Below are 20,111 nucleotides of genomic sequence, written 5' to 3' on the forward strand. Positions count from 1 at the left end.
AAGGGATGAAATAAGCTGCTCGTCTCAGCTGCTCTTGCTCCTAGCAAGTATTTGTTTATCTAGAGCCAATCGCCGCTCCCGTATCTGTGTAATGACTTCCTCATCGCGGTCGGAGATTACCCACACCGCTGCTCACTTTATTACTTCAGAACGGCTGTTTATTTACTTTAGTGCAGCAGTAACGTGCAGGGATAAAGCTCGTCACAGCTGGGCAAACTCACCATATTCCTTACGCAGGTGGTCTGGAATGTGGGGCTCATAACCTTCCTTCTCAGGGACCTCCACAAATTCATCTTCATCCTCATCGTCGTCATCGTCGTCCGAGGCTTTCATCTACACAGACATTTTTTGTTAGGTTTTTTTTTTTTTAAAATGTGAAGACTGCTTTTCATTTCCCTTCGCATTGAAAATACTTTGCAGACATCCTGATAGCCCTACTAAGACCGCTCCATGTCAAAAGTATTTCCCTAATTATGTATTTAACCTTTATGTAAGATTAGGCCTTTGCTTAACGTTTTATCTCTAAAGCCATACTCTATCCTAAGGGCTTCTTTAAAGTCCCTTTTATCCATTAAAACACATGCAGTTGGTGAAGTCTGAGAAAGTGTGAAGCTATAAAATAAGACTAAAAAATCTTAAAACAACAAAGATTTTGGTTTAATGAGCAAATTATAGACTTATCTCTTCTTCTTTGGTTGATTTCTTCATTTAGATGTGCCCAAACAGTCTGCAGCACATTAAATAGTATCTCAAATTGTTCAAAAGCTCAAAACCAGAGCAAACAGGAGGGGAAGCTGATGGCCTGGCAAGCTAACATTGACCAAAGTCAGAATATTCAGATCTGTATTCTACAGTGTTTCACCACGTTTCTTCACAACTGCACTAGAAATAATTTGACATATTAATTTCTTAACTAATTTGGTACATCCTAAGCATTCATACCATCAGACTGCACATATCATTACAGTCAAGACCAACAAAATGGGATTTTTAAAATGCGCACTTGGTCTACATTGCAGCCTGAAGTTGAGTATCTATGACTAGCTGAAAAAGAAAAGTGGAGCTCCTACCAACTAACTCATTCACAGAAGTGGCTTCCTACAGATCATTTCAGCTAGCCACTACTGTGTAGGTGCCAGTAACTCTCTACATTTTTTTCTAAGCTTGTTCCATACCTGGAAATTATTTTTCTCTTCTAAACTACACATAAGCTAAAAGAATCTGTGCCACTTCTGTACTATGAGAACTTTAAAATGGCAAATACCGACTACCCTAAAAAAGTAGCAATGATGGAGGTTTTATGCTTTATTTCCTTCACCCACCTTGGGAGTCACCTAATTCGTCACAACAACATAATTTGCACAGTATTGTATGTTTGCCATCCACTTTTACAAGTCCAGGAGGTAAAAAGGGGTCTCCACTAAAACCAGCCTTACCACATGTTATCACTTTTTTCAACTTCATTGCAGCAAGCCAAAGCAATAGATAAGGAATGGCATCATTTTTACTATTTTCAGCTGTGTTCTTTACTTCCCTTACTGCACCCGACTTACACTGATATTTGTATCAACCACTCCTTGTTACGAGCACCGGAGGATACTGCAAGTTTTGCCTGCAGCAGAATTTTCCCAATTTAATTCACTACTCTAATCTTGTGTCACAGCTGCACAGCTGAGTTCCTTTAAAACACATATACACTCTGAAGCCAAAAAAACCTAGAAACCGATCTTATTTTATTGAATGTAGTTAAAAACTTAAAATAAAGAGTGTTTTTTTTTTAAAATCGGTATTTCATTTTGGTCAGTATTACTTGTAAGCTGGACTGAATTAATTTCAGTAATGTAATTGATACACTTTAACATATAATGAATAGATGGTGCAAGTTAAAAGCACAATTCTTCCCTCTGTTTAAAAAACAACTTTAAGAAAGCTGAAGTTGTAGTGAAAAAGAAAGAAAATACTTACTGTCCTGAAGAATTGAGTAGATTTACTGCTGTATTCTTACCAGAAAACATCTGATTAGTCTTTATTTAAAAATAAAGTCTCAGCATAAGCATGTTTGAAAGTACCCTGCTGCCAAAGATGGGTAACAACCACAGTGTAGTCTCTTCAGCCCAATCATCATCACTACCTCGAGAGCTGCCAACCTTCAGGCTATGCTGGAGGATCCTGCACCCTCCTTTACTTTTTGTTTCCCACTCCAATAATTGTTGCCCATCTGAAAGAAAGCAGCAATTGAGGCCCTACCTGCCATGGCCAAGGCGGATGCACGCTGAACCTGACCTCTACGGCAGAACCCAGAATAGTGTATTAATGCAAAGAAAGGGTCAAATATTCTGTCACTGATCACAAATTCACCAAGGCACTGGATATGACAGAACATCTGTGTTAAAGTGCAACTTTTAGACCTACCCAGTGGCCTTTAGAAAGGAAAACATCACCAGGTTTTGTATTCTGCACAGTAGAAGGTCACTAGAGATTGACCAGAACTTAGTTTGTATTTTGGTTTCAAAATTCTGCTGCTTTTTATCTGTTAAGGGCAATTTTATTAAGTTGAAAAAGAACATCCACTCTTATTTCTCTAGCAGGGCAACATCGTACTTTCCATACTGAGTTTCCATTTCTCATTTAGCTATTAAAAAATATTTTACCAAGCTAAAACTTGCCATGAATGATCTTAATCTACAACTTTGTGCCATAATGTAAAAGCTGCCTAACTTTCGCTTTCTAAAGTGGGGACAGTAACTTCGGGGTACTTCCACAGTTTTTACTCAGTAGTAGTCTGTGAGCAATCAACCAGCAACAGGTTTAAGGAATTGAGAAATCATGTCAAGCAAGTAAGGTAAAAAAATAACTCAGTTTAAACTGAACATTTAACTTAAAACACCAGATTACACCTAAAATATCAGTGGGTATAATACAAGTACTCATGTGCATGGTGTATCTGAGAGGATGGGAAAGAATTCAGAAGAGAAGTACCTTTAATTAAAACTTCTCCTAATTTGTTCACATGCCGTTAGTGGCACATAGCTCTCTGTACATTAATACACTAAAATTCAGTGGGCTTCACCAACTCTCCACTTGAAAACTGCAGCAGAAGCAACTTTGCTGTATTACCTGCACGGTCTAAAACTTTAAAGCACGTGAAAAGCCTGACAGAGAAAAGGCATAATCAGATGCAAATTCACTTTGTTTAGGTACAATCCATGAGCTGTGCATTCAAGTACTATGGAAAACATTAATCATAGGAAACTGTAATTTTTGTTATCAGTCTAACACTAATCAAAAGGGAAACCTGTCACTACCGCTGACCTGTGAAACGTCCCAATTATACTCTTCGGAAATGACAGGAGCACTTAACTTCCTCACTGAGTAAATGACGACGATCAATCAAGTTTGAATAACAATGAGCCACGGAGCTGAAAATTATTTTTTGTATAGAATCTACCCAGGAATTTATGAAAGGTGAAAAGCAACCCAAGGTTTTAGGGGCATTATGGCTTTCAGCTAGTGCAGCGCATATCAAACACTAAACAGAATTTATGTGTTTTAATTTTCTAAAAGGTAGATGTGGACTTGGTGCTACAATGCATAACATATAATGCCAGATTTTAAATATGGAGGTCATTTTCATAAAATATTATGCTTATTGTTCACACCCTTGAATTTCCCTGGGGTCTTCTATTAAATTTAGATTTCCTGCAAAAAAAATTAACTGCTTAGCTAACTATCAGGAATTAAGCTCCCTTTTCCCTTCAAACAGACATAAAGTCTTTATTTTGATATGTTTTTTAACAAGATAACTTATTTATGGTTTTATATTAAAATACTGAAGACATCACTGATGGAAAGTCAAAGCAGCTGCACAGTAGTAGTGGGTACTTATATCTCAATCTACTTTACTCCAGTGGTATTTCATCAGAACCATCCCATTTATGCTTTTATTCTATTCCCTTTCTACAGAAAAGAGGAGAACTCATGAGTAATATTATTAGTCAGAAGAAGTTTGGGCTTTTTTCCTTAATTCCACTTTTCAAACATGAAGAAAGCTCCAAAGCAAGCTCTACAGATGTAGATCACCTATTATCTACTTTTCCACTATAAACTTTTCCAGACAATTAAAAACAAAATAAATCAACAATTCACAAATGAACCAGAAGAAAGAAAAATTTAGGACAACACTTTGAGCAAGAGAATTAGTAAATCATAATCCTTTAGGAACGAGTGGTTAGGTACTGCAAGCAAGAAAAACGAGACTATGATAAAAAGAAGCAATATGCTATTTCTGGTGTGCCATATCTAAAGGGAAGTATAAACTCAAGTGATAAATATCACAATGTAAAGCTTTTCTTATAGTGTACAGAATTAAATACCTCTAAGAGAAGCAGTCACGCAGCTGCTTGTTTCTGAATAACCTGTCAAAGAACGTGGGGAAAAAAAGATCTTGTTCTCAAATTCTAATTTAATAATAAAATTCCTGTTCTCCATTCTAATTATCGGGTGATACGAGGAAAGTCGCTAAGAGATGAAGAGTGACCCCATCTTCCCTGTCGCTAGAGGATGGTCCGAAGGGAGACCAAACAGGTTCCTGGACATCAGAGGCTCCTTGCACCATTGCTGCTCCTCAAGTTTTTCAGTTTGGTGTTAATCTGCTCAATAATGCTGATATTTATTTATTTATTCGTTTATCTAAATGAATTGTTTTTGCAAAACTATGTGGGTTTGGGTTTTTTAAAATGTGGTAGTATTCCTAGCCAGATATCTCACTATGAGATAGGATTAAGCTAGACTATTTCCAGATTCTTTTGCTGAACTTATTTGCATATGCAAATAAAGTTTAAAGATGCAAAAATTACACGTGCATTATTTTCACTGCAATTAGTTATAATTAGGAGAATTAAGGAGGCATTGTTCTCATCACAAACGTAAAATAGTGCTAACTTTTCCAGCTGGACAAGTGCAATTAAACCATTTGCTCCCAAACTCTTTAAAAAAACTTGAAAAAGCAGATTTTTCCCTTAGCTGTCTCCATCTTATTAAAAATACTGAAAACAAATATTGGATACCAGTAGAAATGCAATTGCACCTTTTACTTTGGAGTCAACACCCCGATAGCCTCCAGCCGTTGGTGCAGCTCAGTGCAGCCACAGCTCCAGTTAAATACCCCGCTCATCCACCTCAGCCAGTAACAAATGCAAAAAAACCCCTCCACCCACCACACAACGCTTGGAAAGACGTAAAGAAAAGTCTTTGGGCCTTTTCCCAGTTTTATACAAATTGATTGCTACAGTGTGGTGAGAGGATTTAAAAACCTGAGCCTCTGCAATCATAATTAAAGCAAGCAGTAAAATGACAGGAATATACAATGCCATCAGTTTACAGGACTAGATGTACAGCATTTACTAACTATTTTAGAAAAAGAAGGAAGAGAAAAGACAGCACATGAAGAAGTCATATCCACTTACTAAAACACCACTCGCAAACTACAGCTGGGACCATTAAATAAATTTTGCATGGTCTAATTAACTTGGTTTGCAATCTCAATTACTTTTCACCCAAGAAATCACTTTTGTTCAGTTTTATGCATGTCTGTTTCCCTTTTTAAAAAAAAAAATGATGTAAGGCATCCTCAGACAAGTGAACTCTAAACTTCATTTGTCTTTCAGCAGGCTTGATGGCTATGCATTTAAAAACCCATTCTATCTTATAAACTAAAAATTAAATGTACTCAGCTGTGATGGTCGTCATTGCATCTGCTATTTATATGCTAATACCCTCACTGGAAGATCTTGCAAATTATTCCACCATGCCAATATCTCATGTGCATCTACTCAAAGCCAACTAAATATTTTTCTAGAGGCAGAAGATTTTGGTTAGGGAACCAGAATATTTATTGCCACAGAACCTAGTTAAAGGGGCAACCTTAAGCAAATACATTTTTTATTCCACTGCAACACAAAACATGCTTCAGTCACCTTAAATGAAATCTGGGAATATTCTACGCAAGCAAACACTGACAGGGTGAAAATAATACAGTCAAATAGTGTATCTTACATATAAGGGCTTTTACAATTTCCTCCTTTTCCATCATCCAATGCAAGATGAGAAGGAAATAAATGCTGGTGTTTTGACAGATCTCAGAACCGCGCTTGAGTTTTCATGTGTGCAACACAAGGAAAACATAAACCACTAAAAGAGCTTTATTTATAGGGACCTCCCACACACACTCCCTCCCCTTTGCTGTGTGATTTCAGCATAAATTCAAACCTAGATGACTGCGAATTAGATATGTGGTCCAGGCAACCCACATTTTATGTTTACCAGTAAAAGTATCACCGTTCATGCTATTTGTAGTCGCTCAACAGCGCACAGGCCAGTCTGACTTTTATTAAGGAACGCCCTTTTCACACTGTTTCATAATTCCCAGAAGTTAGTAAAAATGCTTAAAGGCTTCCAGCCCAAGAGTCAGTGTACATACAACGCTGGAGAACCAACGCACCTTGGCACTCGAGACCTGTGCCAAAGCCCTCTCCAGTCCTCCAAGTGATTAAAAAGAGCTTGGATGTGTACATTGGAAGGTCAATAGCGGTGGGGTATGTTGCACAAAAGCTGTATCAAGCTGCGTTACTGCCTATTGCATCTCTGCTCCCTACCAGGCTCAAGGGCCCAGATTAGCTCAGGAGTGATTTTAATAAAATGCAGCAAAAATTTACTCAAAAAGAGCAGTAGGTGCTAAGGCGCAAGGCAGTTCAAAAGAGTCTAGATCTTAATGATCGTTGTTCAAATGAAAATGCTACATCCAATACAGCCCACGGACTAGCATACCTGTTTACTGTTTCAGAGAGGACAGCAACTAACAGTAGTCTGGGAAACTGGCATATTTGGTGGGTGCTGGTCTCTTCCTCCACGTAACCAGTGATAGGACAAGAGGAAATGGCCTCAAGTTGTGTCATTGGATATTAGGAAAAATTTATTTACTGAAAGAGTGGTCAAGCATTGAAAGGGGCTGCCCAGGGAAGCGGTAGAGTCACCATCCCTGCAGGTGCTCAAAAACCATGTAGATGCAGCACTTTGGGACATGGTTTAGTGGGCATGGTGGAGTTTCCAACCTTAATGATTCTGTGATTTAACAAAACTATTATCTCAGGAAAATACTGCAAAGCAACTTTAGTGCTTCTTACCAGTAACCACTCAAGATACATCTTCAGATTTGTTTCCATACCTCACTCCATGGGCTCCTACCATCCACCAAAATCAACAGTATTTGGTTGCTGTGGCACTCTGTGACATGGTTCAGTGGGCATGGTGGAGTTTGGATGATGGTTGGAATTGATCTGAGAGGTCTTTTCCAACCTCAATGATTCTGTGATTTAACAAAACTATTATCTCAAGAAAATACTGCAAAGCAACTTTAGTGCTTCTTACCAGTAACCACTCAAGATCTATCTTCAGATTTGTTTCCATACCTCACTCCATGGGCTCCTACCATCCACCAAAATCAACAGTATTTGGTTGCATAAATATGCTTAAGCCTTAAGAAAGTACATGAGAAAAGCAAAGTTCTCTTGCATAATTCCAATTTTCATTAAATAAATACCACATTCAGGGGCAGCGTGACAGTCTGACAACACCTTTCATTTCCATGCATCCCAGAGAGCTAAAACAGAAGTCTGCCACCTTACATTATTAAAAAGCTAATAAAGTCTTCCAGTATAAAGAATACTGACTCCTACAAAATTTATACAAACTACCTACATTTGATACCTATATTTAATTTGTATCATCAATAGTGACTGTAGTGTTAGTCCCTTAAATGTTTTTGTGTCATATTCATACAAAAATAAAAGTTGTCTCTTACTTTTAGTAGTACAGACATGTACTTTTCCCATGTATTACTGTACATGCTTCAGGTACTGCAGCTTATTACACAGTAAGAAAGAATGTATCTTAACATTAATACCTGGTATGCTTTTTTAATCCAGTTTTTAATTCACACTGGGAGAAGAGCTCATCATATATCACTCCACCGATTTGACTTCTCAGACTAAGTGAAGATTGACCTTCATAATCGGATCTACATTATCCAAGTTGATTCTGTTACTGAAAGGGACAGTTCTCACAATCTGGGCTTACTCCTGGTACAGAAATCATCTTCTCCAGATTAGGCTCCAGCCAGCTCAGGTCCTTGCTACAACTGGAAATGGAGACAGGACTGTCCCTTTCAATTGCTGCTCATGTTCAGATCATCTTTAAGCCAGCCATAAGTTTACTATCAAAATATGTAAGGTGCTTCCCTGTTCAGCTCCCACAAGTTGTACAACAGCAACCTCTTCAAAAAACCTGTCTGCTATGAAGCAGATTCGGTAACTACATAACACACTAAGAAATACCTGGTAGAATTTCATTTTTAATGTTTCAGGAATTGTAAAATTGATTAAATAATAAAATAAGAGGCAAGCATAAAATAGTGTTGTGCACATTACCTGTGCCTTGAAAGCCAAACTTGGTTTCTTCTTAACTCATGGATAACAATGAGTAAGGGAACTGTATAAAATGCCTACTCAGTTTTCCATTCATCTTAACATAAAAGGAAAGCTTTGCAGGTTTGAAGACAGATGTGATGAAGCCAGCAAAACTACAAGCCAAGTGACATGAAAGTCCATGCTCACACAGGAATGTACCCTGAGTTCCCAAGATGCTTCCCATCCCTAAAAGCAGAAGGAAAACCCTCATTTCTGTCACTAAAGAAAGCAGCTGTCATGTAGTCAGTGCTACCCTGAACAGCCACTGTGCTTCAACCACCCCTCCCTCCCTTCTGGGCTCCCCCTTCTCCTCCACACAGCATTCCCTGCCCACCAGTCCACGTGAAATGGTTTAAAGCCATGGTTTAAGGCTGTAGTGAGGTCCAGGACTGGCTGCATCCATTTCTGGACCAAAAAGTTGTTTTATGGTCTGGTAACCCAAAGGCCAACCAAAAAATACCTCTTTCTTTCCTCCTCCACAGAGAAGTCCTGATGTTTCCTAGTGCTTTTCAGCTGGTCCAAGTTATGAGATGAACAGGACACCTATGACCCCTTGAAATATTTTAGGCAGCATTTTGAATTATTTAATTCCTTTATGATTCAGAGGCTTAAACATGATAAAAGCTAAGTTTTAGACCTGAAGGAAAAACAAATAATCATAGAATTTAAAAAGTCTCATTACTAGTCATCTTCTTTATGAAAATTTAGGAAATATTATTTTCATCTAAAACATGGCATAATGATATTCCTATTAGCACTCATTGATGGGTTACCACCTATTGCTTGGACCACATCAAGCCCATGCTGCTAAAACTTTGTATCCACTACCTATGCATATATGCCCCTCTCTCACGGTCTGCACACACAAACACTGCAAAATCAGTGACTGAATTGCAGCTTACTTGAATGATCACATTTGTGAATTAATCTGAGCTACCTATTTGTTAAAAATTATTTCAGATGCTGTATTTTTAACAGATAAATATACATCCCAATTAAATAAAACCTAATTTATTATAGGCAACAACTCAAGGAAATATCCAATGCAAGACACAACCTTATATATATTCCTGATTGTGGATTTTAGACACAAAGATATAAGAAGATGTAAATATATTTACTTTAATATTATTGGATTAACTAAATTTAAATTCGTTAGCGTGTGTTCCGAGCCTGAAAATTTCCTTTCTTTTCCATTTTTATAAATATGCATTTAGCAACTGAACCTCACAACTACATTCAATTCACTTCAATACACTGCTTCCCCTTGCAAGGTATCGCGGATAAAAAGCAGGAGGTAAATTTATATCTACTACCTGAGAGTACACACTGCTCAGTATTCATAGATGAATCAAGGGAGATGACCCTTCGGCCTGAAAAACTTAAATACTTAACATAGGGGTTAACTTGATGATAGAGACATCCGACTTTATTTTACACTCTATTAAAAGAGCTCCAAATTGCATTGTGCGACCTGCGAATCAGATAGGGATCAGAGGTCATCACGGTGACAACTTTAAGAATTCATGGCTAGATCTGCATAACAAGATATTTTTAATAACTCTGTAACAGCAGCAGCCTGCAGAGCCAGCGCAAAGCATAAAATATATCATGGCAACATTCAGCTCTAGAAAAGAAAACCAAACTAAAGCCTCACAATAGCTGACAAGACACTTTAACAAGAGAGTGATATTTTGAGGGCTAATCTTACACTATTTCATTTTATATCAGTCCTAAATCCTGGTAAGACTTAAGAAACCTGAAAAGCTCTTTTAGTTGAACAGTGATTACAAAAGAGACGTTTCACAGATAGAAATAATTATCTTATGGTGGTTAAAATGAGGGAGAAGGGAAGAGGAAGCATAAGCATCTGCACAAGTTATTTAACATTTTGTGTTTACTTTTACAGTCATAGTCGATCTTTTTATATAAATATTAGCTAGACAAAAGAAAAACATGTTGCCTGTGCTACTACTTTGACCATATAAACATTATTAAAGTCTATTTATTCTTAACACATTACACACTAATGATCTCAAGCTGATAAAGAACATCTTTAGGTGTTATGCTGATTTAATTATCAAATATTCCTATATTTCTCTTAAGTTTTAGAAAACATACTTACAATCAACATCAAGTTACTACTCGAATCTCACCATTAAACTATTCTGGTTCTCAAAGGGCAACTTTGCTATGAGTCAGGGTTTTCATTTGTGTGCAATTTAAAAGCATCACCTGGGGAAAAGATTTATTTTACAGAGGCATTTTTCTTGCTCCTTGCTCTGAGTATGTTTTGCAGATGTGGGTTCAGGCATGGCGAGAGACCACTGAAGACAATTACTCACCCCTCAGAAACAACTTCTCTAAAATGAAGAAAAAAGGAGGTAAAAAAGGAGGATTTGAGTACAAGAAGCTGCTGCAGAAAGCAGGTAATGGGACTGGATTCTCTACAGCTATAGCAAGAAGCAGCAGAAGAAAACAAGACAGCCTTTGCTTTTGATCTAAAATTCAAGTGCAACTTCTTTTTTTTAAAGCAGGCACTAACTTAACTAAAAGGCAGACTTTAAAAAGAGCTGGTTATAAAGCTACAAGATGATTAGGTAGAAATAACCCATCAGCATTGACAAAATGCCAAGCTATAGTTGAAGATACGGGCGGGGGAAATATCAGCAATAGCTTTGCAGCCAAGTAACTGGTAGAGCTCTAGGCTTAATTTATTACATATTAAAATTTTAATCTTTTAATGTATTAAAATATCGAAGACTAAATTATGACCAGCAAATAAATTTAACTTGTAAATGTAACCTGCAACAATTTTCCGACGTTATTCTTTTAGAAAAAAACCTGACTTGTATTGCAGCAGGGTTTGGGGATGAGATCAGGTTCTGGACAACACAAGGACAGCCTTCTCCAAATCTGATTATTAATGGCATTATTGAATTCAACCAGATGTTTCACATGGATAAAATTAAGTACATGAATAAATCAAGATCCAAGCACACGCTTAGATTTGACAGAAGATAAGCAAAGGTGAAACAAAAAGTAATGAAGACAGTTAATGAAAAACTATATAGCCCTGGTTGTTAATATAACTTGAAATTAAAAATCCAAAATGTAATAGGCCTGTTAAATTATCACTCTGCTGACAGACAAACGAGCAGGATGTTTCTCACATCATATTGCCTGCTGCCTTCTATCTGGCCAAGTTTGAGCCAGTTGGAGTAGTAAATCTTTTAAGGCTTCCCAAACGTAATCACATAAGAGAAACATACTCCCAGGGTACAAAATATAGCTAATAAGCTACATTTCTATTAATAATGTGAGAAATTCAAGTATTATCCAACAGATATAAGATCTGATGTAAGTGAAAGGTGGTGTGCATGATTTAAAATACAGAACACATTCGTCCTCTCGTAACTTTTAAAATTACCATCCAATCAGCTACAAATCAGACACCAAAGAAGAAAAAAATTAATAATCTAGTATTTTAAGAAAAGGGGGAAGACATTAACAAACTAAACTACTTCTAACCAGAAAAATATTTTTAAAGGAATATCTCAGCCATAAGCAAATTATTCCTACAAAAGAATTAAACCTCTGGAACCAGGAATTTCTGTTTAAACACCAATCCCAGCCAATAATTACAACTGTACTTCTATAATAATTCATCTAAATAGGGACAACAATTAACGAAGTGTCTCTGGTGTACTGCTGCTGGTGTAAGTTTACCTGGGAACACAGGCTGAGATGCTGGCTTTGGATAAAGGTGGTGTGGAGAAAAAATGCCGAGCATGCAGTATGCACTCCCTCTACTGGGCACCGAGATGATCTGAGCAGGCAGAGAAAGAGGACTGTGTCCGAGACCTTACAGCTTCTGCCCTCTTTCCCCAGATGCAGCTAAAACTCAGATTCACAGAAAAAATGGATTTCAAAATTCTTCTTTATACTCTCAAAATACTACAAGCCAACACCTGATTCATGCCCCAAACAAGCAGTTAACCACAGTGAACATAATTTGAGCAAGCACACAAAAACTCTGCCTTTGACCAACAAGGGAAGGCTGTCACTGTCCACCTCCCACACCTCTGAAAAGCAACAGCTCAGGAAGAATTGTGTGGGTGACTTCTGATCTGCTGTGGGTGCAGCAATGGCAAGCTGAGATGTTTATATATATGGACATTTATAAAGTTTTCTGCAATGGATTTGTTTCTAGGCAGTCAAAGGATAACCTTTGTCACACTTCTCCCTCTCCTCCCACAGCTCCTCAGAGGTAAAAGCAGAAAGGTGCCATAGTCTCCCTGTTTTGGCAGGGTTTAAGCATTACATAAAAACCAAGACCCTCCTTATAATTAAAAGTTTTCTGATGGTTTCAGTTGCTCATTATCATGGAGAAGAAAAGAGGTGGTTATATCTCATGTCACTAGAAACCATTTCAAGTTGAAGTGTTTCACTGTATAAAGTTCTGCGGTTTCCTTCAAGTGACTTTATAAAAGCTAAATTGCATAAACCTACAGACAGTTCTGTGGTTTGCAAAGCAGCAAGGCTTTCACCATTTTTCAGTAAAGATAAAGACAAAAAAAAACTTCAGAGAAAATAATCTGTGCTAATTTTCTAACATGCCCTAATTGCCTAAGGATGCTGCCTTGCAGACTTGTGCTCCATGATCTGGAAAATGAAGCAAGAAACAACAGAAAGCATGGAGGTAATAGTGAGGGCTCCCAAAAGCAGACACCTTCCTGCAGTAACAGGCCAGGTAACCACCAACTTCAATGTTATTTACATCCTGCTACATTGCTGGTATACTCATATTGAACCAGAGCATCAAGAATTACTCCAAATATATACACCTTATTTGCATTTCAGCCATGTGTACGTATAAACACTCAGCTAAACAAGAGCATCAATGACACCTGGCAATGGCAGGGGAATCCGGGACCTTCCCTCTTTTAAGTGGCCACTTCAGTTTCTGTGGGATTAAGAGGTATAGTAGTGTTCACAGTAACAAATCACCAGGTTCACTGTCCCTCAATAAACCCTTCCCTTTATCATCTTTCTTGATCTCAATTGGAAGATGAGTAAAGCCTTTCCTCCCCCCTGACCCAGACATCCCTCACCTCTACACACGAGCACGTAACAGCGCTCACTGACTCCATATGCTAAGAAATAACATCCAAAATGCACTGAGCTCCGCTGGGACAGGACACACAGACAGCAGCAACACTACATAACATAAGCAGCAATGCTGAATTAAAGAGGAGCTGTGTGTAGTGTTTCATATGCTAACATGTAAATATTCGACAGATGAAGGTTTAATAATCACGGTCTAAGAGACACTGTTTATTTTGTTCTATCAGACTCACACTTTACCATGTTTTTATGTTTCAACAAAGTCATCTGACACGTGAATAAAAGATAATTTATACAGTTTCCTTCTGCAGTACAAAGCTCCCTACGTTCAGGTTACAAATTTAAAGTAACTCGGCACTAACACTAAATTTGGATATTTTCCACTGGAGAAAAACCATAGGAATAACTATATACTGTTTGCAATGCTTAAGATAATACCTCAATCTGCATTGCTTCATTCTGAATGTATTCTTTGTGAGCACTGCTTTGTATTTTCCTGTTTGGTTTTTTTTTTCCTTCTAACAATGGAATTTATTAGCTTTCAAACTCTATATAGATAGCACTGATCAATCTCCAGAAGTGGTAACAATACCACTTTAAACACATATGAAAAATCAAGGCTTGAATGTCCTTTATATCTTGCAAGAAATATAGCAACCAATATTCCATGCAGAGGTGCAGCAAATGAAGTCCTGTCAAGCAAATGGCAGGAATGACAGCAGATGTCTGGATTCCTTCATAGCTGGTTGCATAAAGGTAGCACACATATTTCACCAGAGAATAAAACCTCTGACAAGACAGTCTCCCAGCACTTTTCATTCAGAGTTGGCATTTTTGACTGGTGTGGCACATCAGGAGGTATTAAGGTGATGAATCAGATTAATCTTGATAAAGCTTCATTTGCACAATGAAAGCAAAGTCTACAACACTCAGTCATGGCTAAATGAGGCTCTTACAAGGTATAATGTCCAGATCAAATTCTTACAATCCAGTCAAAAAACAGACTTTACTCTGGACCCTGACCCAAAACACTTACTTTCTCGTCAAGCCATACAGTAATTTCATTTGATTGCAACCAACAGAAATGAGTATTATGCAGCTCTGCTTTTTAGCTACATAAGCCACAGAGTCCTTTTTGGGTCTGAATAAAGTATCTGATCTTTCAGTGTCTGTTTATTCACAAGTTCTACCTATTTCACAAAAACTGTCACAAGGAGCTAATATTTGTGAAATATTTTGACACTTTAAAGCTTTATATAACAACTAACTCTTTTAAGATATCTGCAATCACATTAGGTGCTCACTAAAGAGAGTAAGTGTTCTGAGGCGGAGACACAATGTTGCTGAATTGTGAGACACCAGTATGGTTTAGCAAGCTGTAAAATACATCAGTAACACAGTGTTTATTGAGAAGTAGGCAGGAAAGAAGCTAAGGACAAAACAGTGTTACACATGAAGAAACTAAGAGTAAATAAAATCTGAACTTAACCACTTCCCTATCCTAAACAACAACAGTGCTGCCTTGCATGGCTTTGTCTGCTAACCAGGCCCCTAACACACTATACAGGTATTCAGCACAACCTCCCTGCGTGAAGATACAACCAGCTGAATTATTGTACTTACCAATGATAGTTGTTTTGAAAAGTTTTCCAGGTTCAGGCTTAAGAGAAGGTGCATTTTTTGTATATAAGCTAAGCAGTGCTAATGGTCCCCTCCAGTAAAACCAAATTTTAATAAACTCACCACTTTTCTTTTTCTCTCTTTAACGGAAATGTTCATTTCCTTGTATTTCTTCATAGCAGCCTCCAATTTATTCTTGAGATCAATGGCACATCGCAGGCGATCATCATTTATTCCTGCTTTGGTAAATAACTGCAAAGCAAGAAATCAACGGTCTTATTCTTTTTTTCTAGCCATCTGAGCAAAAAAACATTTTCAGTTGTCCTTCATAATCAATGACACAACACTGTCACAAATACCTTTATTTCACAAGTAGCAATTAATGAAGCCACTTCTTTTCCTATCTAAATTATAAAAGCCAATAGCAACTACTGAAGGCAAAGAAAGAACGAACAGCTGATATAAACATCTCCTGAGAGTGCCCTCCTACGGGGCCAAATTCCACGCACGAGGATCCTGAGCAGTTGTACCAGCTGACAGAAAGGACGTATTGTTTCTCTGATACAGACACATCTGACAATAACAAGCTGCGTTTACTTCAACCCTTTGCGAAGAAGCCCCATTTTACAGTATCTTTAAAAAAGTATGACTGTAGGTAGCATACCTAATGCTAAGAACCACCAAACAAGTTACATACCTCCTGTAGTCTCCATATGTTCACCCCTACTGAACTAGAAATCTTTTCAGTGTTTCTTCAACCTTAATTTCCTTTTTGCTCACTCTCCCTCAGGATTTACTGTACCCAAACCCTTGCTTCTTCATCTTTTTTTTTTTTAAAAAAAAAGAAAAAAATAATCTCTTCATCCTACCTGAATCCAGGACTGCACAGAAGGCCAGAACTTATTTCTGAGGAGTCTGTGAGCATCCATGACATTGTTTATTACGGCAGTATTATCTTCATTCTCATGCACTTTTATATCTGCTCAAAACGGGAAAAAAAAAAGTTAATGCATGATGTTTATAGTCTCTTCACTACAGAAGCTAAAGAGGCTGAGTGGAAGAAGGAGACATGAACCCTTCTAAAAGATTTTATCATTTCAGGGAAAGTTACAAACACCAGGATGTTTTTCTGTTCACTATGAATTATTCTAAATCAGAGGAAAAGCTTTCACCCCAGTGATGACAGAAAAAGTTGTTAAACTATCACTGCTGTGAAATCACTAAATAAACCACAGACAAGTGCAGTTTTATTACTTAACTACATCTAGTCCTAAGTCCAAATCAATGGACTGGGCCTTATAGTACCAGTTTCCTGCATATTCCATATGAAAAAAAGATAAATCTCTGCCCCAGCGGCAATAGGGACTTCATGGTCAAAGAAGCCAAGTATGCCACTAGGCAAGTAAAAATGGTACTTTTCACCTATCGGTCACTCATAATCCTCACAGATAAATTTCCAATTCTTTGGTCTGCAAGCACAGCAGACAGCTTTCCTACGAGGTGTTTGCAAATGAAGTTCTGTTAGGACAGTATTTGTAAGAGACTTCACTTAAAACTACTAAAAAAAAATCATCATTTTTCTAGAAGCAATTAATATTAGCAAAGTTATACTAAAAAAGGTATAATCATAATCCTTAAGACTCCCTAGCAAAACTCTACTTATTGCTTGTTGCAAGTTGTCAGCAGCAAAGGAAAAAAAAAGAGTTTACAAAACAGCCAATTGTAAGACTTTTAAATTAGTAACTTATACCCCAGCTACAGAGAGAAAGAAAGGGGTGAATGGTGAAGCAAATGGAAATTAAAATATTATATACTGTAAACAAATTGTAATTTTCTTTTAAACACGGGTACTATGAAGTGCTGCAACACAGTTAAAACAGTCAATATAAAAGTTTGATTCTAGAAGGTAATTAATTAAATCTGTAAATCACATGCATGGACACTCAAAACGTTACCCTTAGACAAACCAGAAATAGAAAAGAACTCCAGCATAGATGGTGTTCAGGAACTCCAGGCATTTAAGACATAGGATGAGAAAAAAAAAGAAAACAGCTACCAAGCACTTCGGACAAAGACTGTCTCCAGATATACGAGAAAATTTTATCCAGGTACCTGTGGAGATTTCAAGGTCTAGAGTATACTTATGTGAAATAAGCCCATGGTTCCTAATAAAAGTCTGGTAATCATCATCACTGGGAGCAGGGACACCAGATTGAACTTCCAAGCATGTGCCTCTGTCTAATTCTTTCTGCTCAGGCTTCTCCCGCTTCTCGTCTAACTCCTTGTTTTTATCAGTTCTAACACACTGAGAAACAGAAAGAACGTCCTTGCTGCAGCATGGCTGTTCATCATCCACGCATCCGAAAGAGGACTGGTTAACGTCCATCTGGGAGGGCAGGGGGGGTGCAGGTCTGTCCTCATTAGCAGAGACTCGATTGTTGTGGTCCAGCTCCATGTCATTCACAGTGAAGTCAAAAGGATCTGGCATCAGAAGCCGGAAACAGCTTTCCATCTCTGTCAGTGTGTCAGCAACCTCCTGGGACATTTCTGTCAAGAGACAATTGGTTTAGAATATTGTTCTACACTGTAAAATGCTCACGTCTCCAGCGCAGACACAGATTTATAAAACAAATACGACTGCCAAAGGGGTAATTCATTTATCCAGTAATCAGTGATAATTTATCCATACAGATCTCTCTCCACTGCAGAAATTGTCCTTATAAAAGTGACAACAGAATCGTGGAATGGTTTGGGTTGGAAGGGACCTTAAAGCCCCCCCAGTCCATGTGTCCTGCCATGGCCAGTGACACCTCCCACCAGAACAGATTGCCCAAAGCCCCATCCAAACTGACCTTGAACACTTCCAGGGAGGGGGCATCCACAACTTCCCTGGGCAACCTGTGCCAGTGTCTCACCACCCTCACAGTAAAGAATTTCTTCCTAATATCCAGTCTAAATCTACTCTCTTCCAGTTTAAAGCCACTACCCTTCGTTCTATCGCTAGGGGTAATACATTTTTTAAGCAGGAAATCTCAAATTTCCTGAGCAAGGAATTTAGAATCAAGAATTCCTCCTTTCCCTATCTAAATTCTCACTGTGCATCAAAGATGACACAAATACTTCACAGAATTTGAAGGAAAAGAAGGTTTAATGAGGATCTTCTTAGTGATGTTGGTGGGTACTCATTCTACAGCCATGAATGTTACAGATGCTTGTAGGTATAGCCTTAAATATACACTATTGCTGAAAAAGATGCTACAAATAAAGTGACTTTAAGAAGGTTAAATCTCCGAAATTCTGCCCTCATGCATGAAAACATTTCCAGCATGCAGAATAAACACAGACACAATTACATGCATTGCATACACCAAAGTAATTCAATTAAATAACCCTTTGTAACTGCAATGTACTATCCTTACTATCTATGTTCTTTTGTATTACAGAAATATGTTTGCTATGTACATATTGCTTAGAGATTCAGGCTCCAGTTAGACAAATTTTTTAGCAGCAGTATGATATTTTTCAGATAGCTACGCTGCATCTGACATTCTTGTGCAGACCATTGCCTGTACTTCTGGAACACAATGACTGTATATACAATATAGCCCAGGTCACCAGTGCACAAGGTATTGTGAAGTCTGTGCCTGGTCACTGACACTGAAATTAAGCCACTAGCTCCAAAAAGTCTCGTGATATGCTTGCTTGAGTTTATGCATTTACACTTCACTGAATTACAGGCGAGACCTCTACCTGCTAACTTGTTTTTTCATACATACATTTCTGCATCCTACCTGAGCTTACAGGACTGACACTTGTTTCTCCTGATATTCTTCAGATGAGAGAGGCAGAGACTCAAGCTCTAACAAATGAACCGTTCCTGCCCTCAGTGGTCAGCTATTATTTGGATAGCTATTCTCTTAGATTCTTTCTTTGTTTTATAACTCTAAAAAAGGTTGCCTTAAAAACAGAAAAAAGACAACAAACCACCAAAGCAATTCACCTGCCATTTCTTTTTCAGCTCTTTTGGCTTTTTCTTTGTAAATGTTATCCAATCGTTTTTGCTTCTCCTCTTCTCTCCTCCTTTCAGCCACTGTTCTGGCATGGACATCTTGAAAATCCACCTAAGGAGAAAATGAAGGAAAAAGTATAACATTTCTCGTAAGAAATATATAGAAAATCCATTTCCTAAGATTCTTATCTGTAGTGAAAAATCCTCTAACAGCAGTGATCAGCCAGAAGCTCAGCAGTACTTCCTTTTATCTCTTCTCCTCCTAGAATCAATAACTACAGTAATTCTGAACAGAGTTTTCACTTCTACTAATAAGGGACTGCCGAGAATCAATGGCTTTCAGAAAGAAATCATAAGGCAGAAAAACAAAACGCTTACGTTTCCACATCTAAATTGCAGGAATAAACTAGGCTTTGGGAAGCCTCTGTCACAGCACGGGAGGCATGGGGTAGGGTTAGGCAGAAAGAGACTCCACAGGGTGACTATTCAAATTACACAAAACCGTCACACTAGGTCCACTATTAGTAAAGGAAATTTAGGAAAATTCGTAAGCACTATTACCACAAGTATACATATCACTTACTAAAGAACTTTGTAAGCAAGGAAAGTAGAAGAAAAGACATTCAAATTAATTAAGACCAAATTTCGGATTTAACAATTACATTTGTTGGATGTGGGGACTGAGGGAAAGGTTATCACTTAGTCTCACTTTACTTTCTTATGACTAAAACACAAAAATAAATCTGAGTGATTAAAAAATGCTGTTCCTTAAAACATTTGCAATGGGTTTTGTTGGGTTATTTTAATTTGTTCTTAGAAGGGCTTGAAAACAT

General features: G+C 37.8%; 1 protein-coding gene across 1 annotated transcript in view; it reads right to left on the reverse strand.

Moving 5' to 3' along the window:
* UVSSA (UV-stimulated scaffold protein A) overlaps positions 1-19,390 on the reverse strand; it is a gene marked incomplete at its 5' end in the record, with an annotated part of 46,884 nt that extends 27,494 nt beyond the window's left edge. Inside the window, 5 exon segments of the mRNA XM_010188098.1 lie at positions 222-333; positions 15,393-15,521; positions 16,139-16,248; positions 17,382-17,816; positions 19,270-19,390. Coding sequence (XP_010186400.1) covers positions 222-333; positions 15,393-15,521; positions 16,139-16,248; positions 17,382-17,816; positions 19,270-19,390 — 907 coding nt within the window.
* Positions 19,391-20,111: the final 721 nt, after the last annotated feature.

The sequence above is a fragment of the Mesitornis unicolor genome, unplaced genomic scaffold (assembly GCF_000695765.1).
Source record: "Mesitornis unicolor isolate BGI_N332 unplaced genomic scaffold, ASM69576v1 scaffold327, whole genome shotgun sequence".
Lineage (NCBI taxonomy): Eukaryota > Metazoa > Chordata > Aves > Mesitornithiformes > Mesitornithidae > Mesitornis > Mesitornis unicolor.